Source organism: Drosophila hydei, unplaced genomic scaffold (assembly GCF_003285905.1).
Source record: "Drosophila hydei strain 15085-1641.00,03,60 unplaced genomic scaffold, DhydRS2 tig00008119-arrow-pilon, whole genome shotgun sequence".
NCBI classification, from domain to species: domain Eukaryota; kingdom Metazoa; phylum Arthropoda; class Insecta; order Diptera; family Drosophilidae; genus Drosophila; species Drosophila hydei.
This window is the reverse complement of record NW_022045830.1, coordinates 2,265,723-2,281,425: the sequence shown is the minus strand read 5'-3', so window position 1 is coordinate 2,281,425 and position 15,703 is coordinate 2,265,723. Positions and strand designations below refer to the sequence as shown.

The window sequence follows — 15,703 nt, the reverse complement described above, 5'->3', positions numbered from 1 at the left end:
TATGTTAAATCGAAAATCCTTGGTAGATCATTTGTCTTTTCTAAATAAAAAGAATTTTAGCTTGAGTTTTATATATATTTGCTGTAGCTCTTAGTATTTAAAAATCTTAGTCGATAGTTGTAACTAGATTTTATATTAATAATATTTATTACAATTCAAAATTTAATATTTAAGATAATAATAAAAGCTCAATCTTTTATATGGAACACCTTTACGGGACTCTAGGTTGCGAGCAAAAAAAAATAAAATTATGACAGATGGCCTGGTGCTGGATAAACTTTGTTCTACATGAAGATCTAGCTCCAGGTACACGGTTTTACTTACATTATAGATCATCCAAACTAACTCAACGACGAACAAAAATGATGAAGACTGAGAGCTCTACACTCCCTGAACCGTAGGGAAATCCGAAACAGTTTAGATCAGAAGAAGAAGAAAGAGATGAGATATATCATCACAGAAACATAGGCCATAACTATTTAAAGTTTAAAACATTATGGAAAATATAATTAAATAATTAATATTAAAAAAAAATAGTAAATAAAAGATAAATAAAAATAAAAATATAATATTAAATCACCTTTCAGAGAAAATATATTTTATTCATATATAAACATTAAATACATTTAGGGAAATTTTGTACTACAATTCTTAGAAATGTCTACAAATTTTAGCAATGCATTAATGTAATATATAAGATATTTTTAATTATTCTAAAACAATCTCTTAATAATGAAATAATATTTCCTACTTGAGTCTTAACGATCGGCAAAACTGGTCTGCATATCAAGTTCACATAAAGATAAAGTATTTTCCAAGTCAGAGGCCAAGTACTTCATAAAAATTAAACTAGCCCCAATAGCTAAGTAGATATTAATTAATAACATTTATGAAGGCAAAGCGGCAAAAAGTGTTCAATGAAAACAAAGTCGTAAAACACAAGGAAATATCCAATTTTTTCTGAAATGAACTTTACACTGTCCGAAAATGCAATTAAAACAATTATTGTGCAATTATATAGGTTAGCCAAATATATATATATATAGATCGATATTGTTATGTGAGGCGTCTCAATTGACGCGCTGCTTGCATTGGGTCATGCTGCGACGTATCCAGTCTGCGTAGTAGATCGTGTTTGCATGCATGTCCGGCTTGCCCACGGCACATGGGGCACCCCAGTTGACCACGCCCACCAGCTTGCCCTGCCACATGATGGGTCCGCCGGAGTCGCCGTTGCAGGCGCCTTCGCCCTCCCTCGTGAAGGTGCACAGATGGCCAATGTCGACGCTATCCGTACCATCCCAGGCAGCACGGCAGACCTTCTGATCGATAACAGTCAGATTGATGGTCTGCAATCGCTCCATGGCTGGAAAATTGAGCTCCGGTGCACCCCAGCCGGTGAGCGTAACAGTAGCACCAGCCGGCGGATACTCTGTGCTTAGCTCGGCAATTTGTGTACGCTCGTTGAACACAATCGACTTGTTCAGATGGAGCAGTCCAATGTCATTCGCATATATGGCTGGAATATCGTACAGGCAATGCACGAGTGCCTCGTCCACATAGTGCAGCTGTCCGGGCACCAGTCGGTCATTGGTTCCGACAACAATGCGTAGCTCATCGATGGGAAAATCGTTGGCGCAATGGCCAGCCGTGAGGATCCAGCGCTCATCGATGATCACTCCGCCACAGATATTGCTTTTCCAACTCGTTTGTATCGAGACCTGATAAGGCGCTGCCCCCTCCTCCGCCTCGTGGCCGCCAACAATGCGATTGCCATATGTCTGTGGATATTTATGATGGATACGCTTGGCCCAGCTGACGTCAATGGAACTGCCCAGCAGCAGACAAAGGCACAGCCAAGACGCGTATAGTGCGGACATGGTGATCTACGACGTAGTCTACGTGTGAACTGCAATTAATGACCAGTAATGAAAAACTAAATGTATTTAGTCGAAGCTTTTATATGGACTCGATACACTTGAAAAAAAAGAGGGATTTTTCTTTGAATTTCTTAAATTGAACTTTATTTTAAGTTTGAAAAGTCGAATCTTTTAGGGATTTTTTCGCTCCATTTTTATAACTAAGTCACTCTTATTTCTTATGTATTTACATCTAGCACAAGGTAAATTTCATATGTTTATGAGAATTCAAAGCTTAATTTGAAATGCTTTAATTAGAGCTTCAAGCAACTCTCTGGGATAACCCTTAGTAAATTAATCTTATATTTTATATCTAGCTTCCGGTTCAAGTCGTTCTCTTGCTTGTATATTATATAGATATATTATAGGGTATACTCCCAAAAGTCTAAAATATATTCTATATTCTATATGTATCTAACACGAACTTTACAGCTGACACAAATTTGTAGCTTGTTCTTGCTTTTCTCTCAGTGTAGCTGGAAAGTTTTGGCACAGCGGCTATCGCAGAATGCGTGGCTTAAGCAACAAATTGGTCAAATCTTTATGAATGTAAATAAAGTCCATATCAGTTTGCATATCTTTACGATGAGCAGGATAAAACCCACACGGTAAATGCGCTCGATTGGAGGGTCTATAAACTGGGCTATTTGGAATGGCCCGAGTGACCGCCTGCAGCGGGCGTGATGAGTTGGCAGAACTTATCGTTCCGCCATTGCCCATAAAAAGTTATAGCCCGGCGATAAGTCATGCCCGATGTGTAATTCCAGTGCTGATCGTGAATGAATTTTAGTTTCAATTCAAGACTTCACTACAATGGCATCAGTTTCGAGATCAGCGTGGCTCTTCAGTCTCTATCTCTGCCTCTGTCTCTGTCTCGGCGCGGAGGGGCTGCGCCAGCGTGGGCAGCAGCTGCTGCCAGGCGAAGCAGCTGAGGGCACGCATCTGCGCTCCAATCCTAAACCTATTCAGGGCCGCATTGCGGGTGGTCAGCAGGCGGAGCTGGGCGCTTGGCCCTGGATCGTCTCGTTGCAGAATCAGTTCGGTTTTCCCTTTTGCAGCGGTGTCATCATCGACGACCTTTGGATCTTGACCGCCGCCAGCTGTGTGGCCGGCTTGCGTGCACGCAACCTAATAGCTTTAGCTGGCACCGTGAGCTCCTGGAATAACTCGGCGGCAGGTTACTACGTCGATCAGATACACATACACTGCAACTTCGATAAGCCGCTTTATCACAACGATATTGCGCTGCTGCATTTGAGTGGTGCAATCGAGTACAACGCGGAAGTGGCCAAGGTAACGCTCTCGGAGATCGATGAACTGCAGCAGGGCGAGCCGCTGAGCTTTGCGGGCTGGGGCACAGATTCGGTAGATGGCAGCAATTCGCAGTATTTGCTGCAATCGCAGGGTGACTACTTGCCCGTGACCGAGTGCCGGAAAGTGCTGCAAAACGACGATGACGTGGACCTCGGCCATGTGTGCGTCCAGATGGAGGCGGGCAAGGGTGTCTGCCATGGCGATGCCGGTGGACCACTGATCAATGCCCAGCAGCAGCTGGTCGGCATTGGCAATTGGGGCGTGCCCTGCGGCCGCGGCTATCCGGATGTCTACAGCCGTGTGGCATTCTACAACGATTGGATACGCACCATCACGACAGGCTGTGGCCAGACTGAGGCCTAGATCGTAAATCCATTATCAGCTCTTGATTTCTAGTTGCCTCAATAAAAGTTATGCGATTTTTATATATCGTACAATATTTGGTTTTATTCTGATTGATATTAGACCCACTTTATGGCGGGTCATTAATATCCAAGGCATTGCTTAGCTGCTTGCCATTGGGCCAACCTTTAGATCAGTTCACTTTCAACTGTGCTACCAACATGTCTTACCAAATCGGAGTATTACTCCCCCTGCTGCTGCTGTTGTTGTCTGCCTCGCAAGGAGCACATCAGCGTCGCGTTTTCCCATCGATGCCTGCGCCCAACATCAACTCTCGTATTATTGGCGGCGAAGATGCGGCCTTGGGTGCAGCGCCCTATCAGGTCTCCGTACAGAATATGCTTGGGTACCTACAAGTTCATAATATATACAAATTCAATAAGTTATATAACAAAAAAAATATTGACTTTAACAAGTGAATATATTGAAGAAGTGCAGTGAATTTTGTGACATAAAATAAAGACAAATTAAAATAAATTAAAATAAAAATAAATAAAATTAAATTAAAAAGTATTATATAAGTTTAAAGACTAAAATAGTTATTATATATATACTTGAAAATTCAAGAGCAGTTACGTAATAAGACACCATTAAAGAATATATATAGGTATATTTTTCAAGGCAAGCTAACTACACACATTTTGTTTCAAATCACAATTCTGTACATATAAATTATGTATAAATAATAAATATAAATAAATAATTTAATATATTTCAGTTTGAATTCCAGTAAACATATAAATAAAAAAAAATTAGAAATAATAATAAAATAAAAAAAATAATATTTTAAAGAGATCTGAACAGTTATAATATAATACTTGACAATCTTACATACAGATATTAACATATATATAATATAATAATATCCTATAACTTAACCAAACCTAACTTACTGACAAGCCAAACTAACTTAAGCTGAATCTTGACGATCTAACATAACCTAATTATCTACTCCACTTAACATAACAAAACATGTTACATAACAGAATGATAACATGACTTAACATAAGTTAACCTATTACTTAATTTCTGCTCAAATAATCCAACATATTCGAAATTTAGTCTGAATCACAAGAAAGCACAACAAACCTTAGCTTTAACTAGTCCTTTATAACTAAACTTAAACTTAAATAAGACAATATAAGCTAACATAAGTTGACCTAAGCAAATTCCACTTAATTGCCCTCTCACTTGTTGCAGCAATCACATGTGTGGCGGTGTCATTATACACGATCAGTATATCCTGACCGCGGCCAGCTGCCTGGCGGGCTTGCGCAAGAACAACTTCAAGGTCGTGATGAGCACCAACGACTGGGCGGGTGCCGCCTGGGAGTATTACGTAGAAGATGTCATACTGCACTGCAAATTCGATCAGCCGTTGTATCATAACGATATTGCCTTGATCAAGTTGCAAACGCTGGTGGCCTACGATGAGGTCACGCAGAACATAACGCTGGCCGCCGTTGACGATCTGGTGGAGGGAGACAAGCTGATTATGACGGGCTGGGGCATCGCCGACCAAAGCGGCGAATACGTCAATAATCTGAAGAAACTGGAACTCACCTATGTGCCAACAGCGCGCTGCAATTCGACCTATTTCCAAACACCCGACCTGGATATCGGGCATCTCTGCGCTGTGGGCAAGGTAGGTGCCGGCGCCTGTCACGGCGACCATGGCGGGCCGCTGGTCGATGCCAAGGGTCGCCTCGTCGGCATTGGCAACTGGGGCGTGCCCTGTGGTCACGGCTATCCTGATGTCTTTGCGCGTGTCAGCTTCTATAACGATTGGATTCAGAACACAATCAATGGCTGTGCTATAAAATTACCGTAAGTCATGCCGTCTAATCTAGGCCAGACGTCTGGATGATGGTATCACTGTAATCATTGGACCCTTGCACCAATTTAGCACTTTGGCTTGTTACACTACAAAGACCAGGCAATGAAATGTTTAAAATTTGATTTGTGATCTTTTCAAATACACTGTAAGAAAATTTGGATAGACTTTGCGACAGTTAGTAACAAATACTGCAACTATATTTGGAATCCATTGTTTTTATTGGAAAATCGAGACTTTGGCTGAGAAAGCTTGAAATTTAAAAAACAAGCGTCCAAATAATCCAGAAATGTTTATGTTAGGTCTATACTGATGGAAGGATATATCCTACTCTATATATATATATATATATATATATAAGACTCAAAAACAAAGAGGCAATGAAGCAGTGATAGCTATATTGAACTGGCTACATTTTACGATTATAGTTCATTTTGCATTAAGGAAATATTTTTCTATTCCTTTAATTATTTAAAATAAAAGTTTGAAAAAGGACTCCAATCTGAAAGCGTCGTGAGCGAAATTTGATCACAATTCGAGAGACAATAACAGAGAGAGCTAGAAAGAGAGACTAAGAGAAGCGCACAATGCATCGGAGGCTGAGAGTTATAAAGATAATAGAGACAGAGCATTTGAATAAGAATAAGCCCTGAAATTTCGGGTACTCAAAACACAATATATAATATATGGTTGGAATCTTGTATATTTTGTTTTTGGAACAACAACACATCACATATAAAATTAGACTAGAAAAAAATGTTATTCGAATTTTTCAAAGATGTTTGAAAGGGCTGATTTCAAGTTTAGTTGGAGAAAAATTGTTTTTCTGTTGGACTTGACATGCTGTAATATGAATACAAATTTTTTCAAGAAGTCCGTTAAGCATTAGAGTTTTAATACTCCCAAAAAAAATTTCATAAAATTTCTAAAAAATTGTATTTTTTGCCCAGCAGATATCGCCTGTTGAAGTGAGACTTATTGAAATAATGTAGGTTAAAGGGAAAGTGTGCGATTCAGTATATATAAAAAGCCTGACAGCAATTTCGATTCCAGTTTCAAATCAGTGTTTCATCACTAAATTTCATCAAATTTTGTTGGATTGCATTAATCATTTTCATTATTCACTGATTTGTAGAAAGCTGACGATGATTATGAAAATCTATTTTTTATGAACCCACTAAGTCTAGTGCTTGAACTCTGGACTGAATGACAGAATGTGACAATGCGTTGACCATAGTCAGTAACTGTCATAAAGTACATATATATATGTATCTAATATATGTAATATAAATTTAACCAATCAATTTAGGCAGTTAATTAGCAATAGCAACGAGGGACAATCTGTTTTAGCAGTGTATTTATGGCAGATTGATTTGCCTTCGAGTGGCAAATGCTTTAGCAATAATTCAAAATAAGCATATATTATTATTGCTTTTTATTGTCTGGTGTGAAATTGAGAGTTCCGGATTTTGCTGCCTAAGATTACGCGCTAGACGTGTAGCCGTCGCTCAAAGTTCGCCTACGCGGCGTATGAGTAATTTGTTGTTAAGACTACCGAATCGATTCGCTGTCACTCAACTGACTGATTGGCGGTACTTTTCCACCTGGTGAGAATTTCAGGCTTATCAACGTGTTGGCTATGGTAATGTCATTCGGCTCGGAACTTACCAAGAATTGAGTCTGAGCTCTTATCTTAACGATTCGCGTATTCAAAGAAAGCTGCCAGGTGATAAGAAGCTAACAGGTAGCCGACTATAAAAGGAAACCAGGCGACCAAATCATCACAATTCGAAGTTGAAAGTCGCGTAAAGCAAACACAAATACATTAAAAATGAAGTTTCTAATTCTAATCAGCGCGCTGCTGATCTGTGCTCAGTGTGGTCTCGCACGCCAAGTGAGTTTGGTTCGCAAGCTAAGCCGTCAGCTGGATCAAGATGTAGTGCGTCCGGAGGCGCGCATTGTGGGTGGCACCGATGCACCCGAGGGCTGGGCACCCTACCAGGTCTCCATCATGAACACCTTCGGCGAACATGTGTGTGGTGGCAGCATCATTGCAGAGCATTGGATACTTACAGCTGCCCATTGCCTGGACTGGCCCATACAGTATCTGAAGATTGTGACTGGCACGAATGACTACACAAAGCCCGGTGCAGAGCATCTGGTGGATGCGGCCAAGAAGCACAGCGGCCACGACAATCCCATCTATCACAATGACATTGCACTCATACACACAGCCACGCCCATTGTCTTCAATGAACGCACACAGCCCGCCAAATTGGCCAGCGAGCAGAGCTTAAAGTCGGGCGACAAGGTTACCTTAACCGGCTGGGGCAGCAACCGTGCCTGGGGACGTTATCTCACCCATCTGCAGAAGATCGATCTGGCTTACTTGGAGCACGACAGCTGCAAGGCGAAGGTGCGCAATGCCAGCTGGTTGGGCGATGGACACATCTGCAGCTTCACCAAGGAGGGCGAAGGATCCTGCCATGGCGATTCAGGTGGTCCCCTAGTCGATGCCAACCAAACACTTGTGGGCGTGGTCAACTGGGGTGAGGCATGTGCTCTAGGCTATCCGGATGTGTATGCCTCGGTGTCCTATTATCGCAACTGGATTGAGGAGGTGATGACACAGTTCGACAAGGGCTACTAAAAGGAGTAGGAGAAGACATATGTAAAAAGCATGTCGATCAATAACAAAAGGCGAATAGAAGCCAAACCGAACAAAAATTCATATATTTATATAGCCATTAGACTTTAGGCCATAAGTCCAAACACTGTAAATTTGATCACGCATATATCGCAACAATATAAAATATTTATGAACAAATTATGAACCTATAAAGATGTCCATTAATTCTTTATCACTTTATTAAGTTGTTTTCTTGGACAGTTGAAAGAGAAAAGTTTACGGAATTTCCCTTCAATTCTCGCCGAATTTCTTAGTCATAAAATTGAATTGAAATTGAAGGCGCATGGCTGATCGTCTAATGAGTCAATTCGTTGTCTATTTTTAGCCAAGTCGGCAGCTGTTGGGCAATCATTGACTGATAAGCCCACTAAGCAGTTATCATCCAAGGCACTGCTCATTGGCAAGTTTCTAGTAAACAATATGAAATGTTTATCAGGAGGTGCCACAAAATAAATAATTCTTGAAACTAATTCATATTACTTAACAATAATCAAGATTTCACAGAGATTAAAGAGAAATTAGCTAATTTTCCAGAATCACTGATAATTAATCGTAATGCTTAAGCTGTCAAGCTGTCAATATTTGGAATACATATGGAGACTCCTCAAAGGCAGTCAGCTCTTTGGTTGATAAGATTCATAAAATTAAGCGAAAAGTTCGAGCATGCACGAAAAGTTAGTCAAAAGCCAGCATTTCAAAGATTTTCTACATCGAATTTTGAGTCACCCAGAAAATCTTGGCTTAAGTTCATGCTGCCACTCTAACTGCCAAAACATGTAACAAGAAGCATTTGTTATGCATTAGATGAAATCAATTCAATGTGATATAATATGAACTGCTTCAGCTTGACGAAACTATCAGATAGAAACGTTATCGATAGCAATTGATAGCATAGAACTCAAATGCCAAGAAAAAAGTCTGACAAGCTAATCTTCCGGTATGATAATGCGAGTCCAGTCGCTGCACGAGTCCAGTCAAGTTACTATGGAGTTGCTTTAATGGAAAATTCCACCACACCCAGCTTGTTAACCATGTCATGAGCGAAGTAAATAATGCAAATTGACTCAACACATGAAAAACCTTCAAATGCAAAATGCAGGCTGAAAGATGAGCCAAGTTTATATCTATCGATTCTCTGGAGAAATAAAGCTTAAAAATACTAAAAAATCCTAGATATGTACCTTATTACTCCTAGGTAATGACTCCATAGAACTAACATACTCCTTCCGTATAAAAGATGTAATCAATTCTTTTCTCTTTTTTAGCTTGGAAAACTTTCGAAAATTTTGCTCTCAGACATTAGCTGAAACAATGAAAATGTTGTGTGACTACTGCGAACAACGACACAACAATCACAACCGGAACCCTTTGCTTTTCGCTGGTTCTATTGACAGTCGAAATAGCAAGCTATGCGCCACTCTTTAAATTCCTATCTATAGATTAAGTAAGCCAAAGAAATTTCAAGTGGAAACAATCAAAGTAGAGCTAGTAGTAGCCATTGGGGAATGCTTTTGTATGTCTGCTTATCATCGTGCGCGCAACGTGAACAACCGTATCAGCATAGACCTGGTTTATAGGTACCCCCTTAGGGAAATCTAGAGCTTACGTGATGTACATACCAAAGCTTGCCTTCAAGAAGCCATAAAAGCAACAGCCTGTTGCATGCGAGACGCAGTTGAAGCTAACATTCAGAATGCTTTTGCTGCTGTTGTCAATCAATCTGCTCGTAGCTGGTGTGCAGCTGGAGGAGCAGATACTTTATCCACCACAGTTCACCAGGGAGCGCATTGTGGGCGGCGAGGATGCGCCCGACGGCATGGCACCCTATCAGATCTCACTTCAGAGCGCGACGAGTGGCCAGCACTCGTGTGGCGGCGCCATCATTGAAGAACGCTGGATTTTGACTGCTGCGCACTGCATCCATGGCAAAACGCCCGAAGCATTCCGCGTGCTAACAGGCACCCAGGACTTGAAGCATAACGTGTCCAGGTACTACTATGTAGACACAATTCTTGAGCACTGCGACTACGAGCCCCGCAAGTATCGCAACGATATAGCGCTGTTGCATCTGAACGAATCGATTGTCTTTGACAATGCCACGCAACCTGTGCAGCTCGAGCATGAACCACTGCAGCCAGGTGATTGGCTTCTGCTCACCGGCTGGGGCACCCTCTCACTGGGCGGCGAGGTGCCCGCCAAACTGCAACGCCTCGAGGTGGAGTATGTGCCCTTCGAGGAGTGCCGCGAGGCGCATGGCAACAGCAGCAACGTGGACATTGGCCACGTCTGCACCTACAATGACAAAGGGCGTGGCGCGTGTCACGGCGATTCCGGTGGGCCGCTGGTGCACAATGGCAAACTCGTGGCGCTTGTCAATTGGGGAATGCCCTGCGCCAAAGGCAAGCCGGATGCCAGTGCCAGCATTGCCTACTATCACGACTTCATACGCACTCATCTCAGTCTGTTTGAGACGGCGGCAGCTGCAGGTAACGAGGAGCTAAAAGCTTGGAGAAATAAATCCCATTGTCATTAAGAAGGGACTTCCCAGAGAGATAGAGAGAGAGAGAAATATAAAAATAAAGTGCATTTGTAAAATGACATCTTAGATTAGACCAAGGAAGTCTCTTAATAAAGTTGATAATAAACCAAACATAACACACAAAAAAAAAAAAAAAAATATATATATATATATATATATATATATATATATAAATATATATATATATATAGATCAGTAGCTGTTTACATAGTTCTATATATTTGTCTTTTTTATATCATGTAAAAGAAGTAAGAGTAATAAATGTGCTCAACAGCAGCAAGAAAAAATACATTTGATTCACATATATATGAAGTATATATATATATATAGCATATATATTTCCGATCAGAATGTCAACTTTTGTGTATATAACTAGCTCTGTCTGTTCGCCTTTCCTTCTGTTCCTAACATAAATCAAGCTGAGTGTAGATTCTCACTCAAAAAGAGCTCAAGATCTCTGCTGGAGTTGCCTTTGAGTGACTTTTGGGTATAAAAAGGCGCAGCAGCGGCTGTGGGCGATCAGTGACGTTCATGACTTGGACTAGGTCAGTCGCTCAGCGGTTCAGTGCAAATAGTGAATAAATTTAAGTTTTTTTTGTTAAATTGTTTAAGTTTAAATAATTTGTATTTATTTAATAAATATTGTGTTTGTATAAATAAATATTTTAAAGGTTTTTTTGTGTAAATATATATATATATTTAAGTTTTTCTTGTTTTTCATCATTGTCTATTTGTTTAATAAATATTTCATATTTAATTGTGTAAAATATTTAATTTTTAGTATTTTTTTAAGTTTTAATTATTATTAATAGACACTAATTGTTATTATAATAAGAAAGTTCGTCGCAATGTTCATTGGCCATATTAATCATTCGGAATAATGATCATTTACGTTCATGATTACTGGTACAATTACCAATTACCATAAACGTAATGATCATTAGCAATATTATTTTTGTATGATCATTTTCATAATCTAATTTAGTTACGATTCAAATACTCGGGCTCCCTTGTTCTCTTTCAAATTGTTAGTTACTAAACTTACTTATATTTAATAAAATAAATAATATTTAATAGTATTTTATTTTATATAGCTGCTTGTTATATAGTTAAGTTGTTTGCAAAGTGTGTCATAGGCAGAGAATCTCTTAATTTTCTTAATTTTCATTTTATAAGATCATAGTTTTGCACATATGTAAATATTAAATATTTACGAAAACAATTACTTATAAATATTTATATATTTATATATTATATATATATGTATATATTATATATTTTTATATTTATATTTATATATATTTATTTAAAAATATTTAAATACAAGAATATAGAAATGTATATTATACATATAAATGAATATATTACATAACAATAACATTGACAAATGTTTGTTAGGTTTATGTATTACAAAATGAATATTTATGACTTATTATCTTATTTATTTATTTAATTGATAGAGTTAATGCTCGTTGTGTATGAGATATTGGTTCGAAGTTAGGTATTCTGATGTCGGTTATTATTTGTCTTTTTTTTTAATAGCTATGGATACGCAGATAGGACTGAGTTCAGGGTGTCTCTTAGTCGGGCACCCCGACTACAGCTTTCTTATTTGTTTATATACATTTCGTGTACCCACAGATCAGCAGAGGCTTCAATATATTCTCACGTTTACCACAAACTTTTTAAAAGCCAATTTTAAAAGGGTCAGTTCTTATTTAGTATATAGTTTTATGAAATATCGACTTTAAATCAAGTGAAAGTGAGTCGGGTCGACCGACTTAGAAATACTCGAAATTCTGGGTTCGATTGTTATCAATATTAAGTCAAAGGGTTGATACGGCATACTAGCTATAGTCAACTGGAATATGCATTTTAAATTTCAAGTCTGTAGCTTTGAAATTGCTTGGTTCATACGGACAGACAGATGGTCTTTAATGGTCTTTGTCTTGATCAATATTATATATAATTTAAGGTATCAGCTGGAAAGAATTATACGTATTCACATTCATAGGTGAAAAAAGAGTGAAAGGCCAGAAGGACTTCAACTTTTATGAATTATTTCGCTTGCTCAGAGATCAAAAAAGCATAAAATTGAAATCATATAAATATTTAAGGTAGGTAAATATATGGATTGATCTCACTGGAGCCTAAGCCATCCGGTTACGTACTATTGTTGTTATCAAATTTGTTTATTGTCTACTATAAGACAGATTGCAAATAAAAACAGCAATTAAAAAAAAAATAAAAATAAAATTCAGCTGGTTTTTTTTTCAACAATTGTAGACCTTTAATACGGATTGGTTACAAGATGTGCTTAAACAACTATAAATTCTCTTATAAAATTAAACAACAGAAAAATGCGAGCGTTTCAATTGGAATGTGGACGAACTAACTAAGATTCGCTGTGGGTGAGCAATGAAGATACTTTAGAACTGGTTCGAGGGCAAATACTGATTGTTGATCGGTCCACTAAGGTTGGCGCTGCCAGTTTCGATGACCTGTTGTTGCTGTTGCTGCTGCTGCTGCTGCTGCTGCTGCTGTTGCTGCTCCTCTTCTTCCTCCTCTGGCGGATCCAGAGAACCGACGACGGAGGTAATGGGCGCCAAACCTTCATCAGTGATGGTGGAGCTGCCACCCAGAGCATCGTATTGGGTCTGAATCTGGCGCTGGGCATTGAGCGCTTCCTCGGGAGTGCGGTACTTGATGAAGAAGACCTCCGGCTTGTTGATGTGCTGCGGTGCGTCGGCAATGGCATCCTGCAGGTCAGAGGCTGTCGTCTTCTTGGCCAGCACATAGACCACCGTCTTCTCCTGCTTCAGGCTCTTGGCCAGATTCAAGGCAGCAGCGCGATTCGTCTGGGCGGGCGTCTTCACAAAGAGCACATTGTAGTGATTGCGTGGCTGTTGGTTCAGCTGCTGCAGCTCATCCTGAATCTCATCGTCGGACTCCTCGGGCGCCGTGTGTATGAAGAAGTTCTTGGTGACAATTGGCTTCTTGGGAATACGGGCGCGTGGACGCGATCGACGATGCTGTTGCAGCGGCGCAGTCTGGAAGTTGACCGGGAAGCCGACGGGCATGGGTAAGGGACCAGCCAGGCGCTGTGCCTGTGTGGTATGCAACTGCGGTTGGTAGTGGCCCACAGGTGGCAAATAGGGCAATGGCACGGACAGAGGTGGCAGCACGGGGTGCGATGATGACGACTGTTGCTGCTGCTGCTGCTGCTGCAGCTGCTGATTTAGCAAATGCGCCACGACAGTTGGCTGCTGCTGACGATAGTTGTAGCCCTGCTGCGTGAGGCTGATGTCGGCACGGGCCAAGGCCAAAGCGGCCACAAGAACGGTCTAAAGGAGAAAGAGAAGTATTCTATGAGCACTGATAATCCATGATATTTATATATATATATATATATTTATATATATATTTATTTGTGTCCAGTTAAATCCATTAAACACGCACCACAAATATCTTCATGCTGCTGCTTGGTACTTAGTTAGTTGCGCTCGCTGTGGCTCTGCTGCTCTCTAGCTGGCTGTGGGTCAAGTGGCTCTGATGATGGGTCAAGCGCTGACAACGCCTTTTATACTCAGCCATGCAGCGAGCCAACAAGTTTATAATCGGAAACAAATAATGAAACAGCAGCAACGGCAGTCACAATAATAAAAAAATAACAATAAAAAAATAAAAAAAATAGTTGCAACAGTCCAAATTTCATATGCAAACAGCAAGCGAGGGTGAGCGAGATGGAGTGTGTGTATGAGTGAGAGGCAACTATTGAGGCGTTTGGGTGGCAAGTGGCAGCTGGGCCTTATTGTTATGCCTCAAAACTGTCTTTTGTTTTGGACCAACAAATCAAGTGGAGCTCGCTCTGACAATGGCCGAAACAAAGTTGTTGGTTGACTTAACCCTTTACCTTACCCTAGTTTGACATGGATTTACATCAATGAAACGCACTTTCAATATAGTCTAATTTTATAGAGCTACTTTTAAAGTAAGAGAAGAGGACAACTTTCAAGATTAGAGCTAGGAACTACTTAACAACAGCCCAGTTGAGTTACAAATTTAAAAACAATTTTAAGTAAACTTTAAGTTTATTTTAGATTTAAAGATTTTGTTATTCCGGCAAATAAAAATTTGTATTGGGTTTGAGCATAGCATAGAGCTGTCAATCATATGATCTACCCAGTGATATTTATATATATAGATACATATATATAGCTAGAAAGTTTTAAGGGACTTACGTTGTTCAGTAATTTTTGACTAGATTATTCATCTAGTCAAAAATCAGAAATTAATTAATCAACTTATTATTTAAATAAAATATTAAGCAAGTATTTGATCTATATAAATATTATCACAAAATTTTTAATTTTTATGAAAAAATAAATGAACTTTACTAACAAGCTACTTTATTGCATACAAATTTATTTTCACTAAAATTAAATGCAAGTTAAACCTATTGTAGAATTTTTAATTTTCCTCATGAAATGGTAAATTATTATATTTAAGTTAAGCTGAAATATTAAGACTAATATTGTTAGGTCATGCTGTTATATTTAGAGTATTATATATATATATATATATATATATATATATATATATATATACTCGTAAGGACTCGAAGTAAACTAAAAATAAGATGTATATATTTGTCAATATATATACATATTATACATTAATACATTACGTATATATATATGTGTGTATATGAGAATCAAATATACTAAAGTTGGCAAAAAAATATAACAAATTTATATTTTTATATCTACGCATATTCGCATATATTTCTCTCACTTTAACATCTTTTTACAATCCATTGTTTCTCTTTTAAAGCGTGTCCAAAAACCCAACTAACAAAAGAACACTCTGCATGGCAAATATTATTATTTTATTAATTTAATTTAATTATGGCAAGAAAAAATAAATAAATTTGAAAAAGTCAAACGAAAACAAAGGCTGTTAAACAAATCATAAAATGATAAGAAACAAGTAAGAAAGCTCTAGTC

The 15,703-nt window shown here is 38.9% G+C and overlaps 6 protein-coding genes across 6 annotated transcripts; 4 read left to right on the top strand and 2 right to left on the bottom strand.

Moving 5' to 3' along the window:
• Window positions 1–985: 985 nt before the first annotated feature.
• LOC111594543 (chymotrypsin-1) lies at window positions 986–1,921 on the bottom strand. Its single transcript, XM_023307895.2, has one exon. It carries the CDS (start codon window positions 1,878–1,880, stop codon window positions 1,071–1,073), a length of 810 nt encoding a protein of 269 aa, XP_023163663.2. The 5' UTR covers window positions 1,881–1,921; the 3' UTR covers window positions 986–1,070.
• A 778-nt stretch (window positions 1,922–2,699) lies between these two features.
• Window positions 2,700–3,628, top strand: LOC111594499 (chymotrypsin-2). Its single transcript, XM_023307810.2, has one exon. The coding sequence runs from the start codon at window positions 2,733–2,735 to the stop codon at window positions 3,594–3,596; it is 864 nt and encodes a 287-aa protein (XP_023163578.2). The 5' UTR covers window positions 2,700–2,732; the 3' UTR covers window positions 3,597–3,628.
• Window positions 3,629–3,789: 161 nt separating this feature from the next.
• Window positions 3,790–5,678, top strand: LOC111594500 (chymotrypsin-1). The gene is made up of 2 exons (XM_023307811.2): window positions 3,790–3,981; window positions 4,836–5,678. The coding sequence occupies exons 1-2, from the start codon at window positions 3,797–3,799 to the stop codon at window positions 5,464–5,466; spliced, it is 816 nt and encodes a 271-aa protein (XP_023163579.2). The 5' UTR covers window positions 3,790–3,796; the 3' UTR covers window positions 5,467–5,678.
• A 1,553-nt stretch (window positions 5,679–7,231) lies between these two features.
• LOC111594529 (chymotrypsin-1) lies at window positions 7,232–8,297 on the top strand. Its single transcript, XM_023307863.2, has one exon. It carries the CDS (start codon window positions 7,301–7,303, stop codon window positions 8,117–8,119), a length of 819 nt encoding a protein of 272 aa, XP_023163631.2. The 5' UTR covers window positions 7,232–7,300; the 3' UTR covers window positions 8,120–8,297.
• Window positions 8,298–9,845: 1,548 nt separating this feature from the next.
• LOC111594581 (chymotrypsin-2) lies at window positions 9,846–10,810 on the top strand. Its single transcript, XM_023307938.2, has one exon. It carries the CDS (start codon window positions 9,852–9,854, stop codon window positions 10,689–10,691), a length of 840 nt encoding a protein of 279 aa, XP_023163706.2. The 5' UTR covers window positions 9,846–9,851; the 3' UTR covers window positions 10,692–10,810.
• Window positions 10,811–13,111: 2,301 nt separating this feature from the next.
• LOC111594608 (putative uncharacterized protein DDB_G0268364) lies at window positions 13,112–14,171 on the bottom strand. Its single transcript, XM_023307984.2, has 2 exons — window positions 14,157–14,171; window positions 13,112–14,041 (listed from the first exon to the last, which is right to left on the bottom strand). Exons 1-2 carry the CDS (start codon window positions 14,169–14,171, stop codon window positions 13,127–13,129), a joined length of 930 nt encoding a protein of 309 aa, XP_023163752.2. The 3' UTR covers window positions 13,112–13,126.
• Window positions 14,172–15,703: the final 1,532 nt, after the last annotated feature.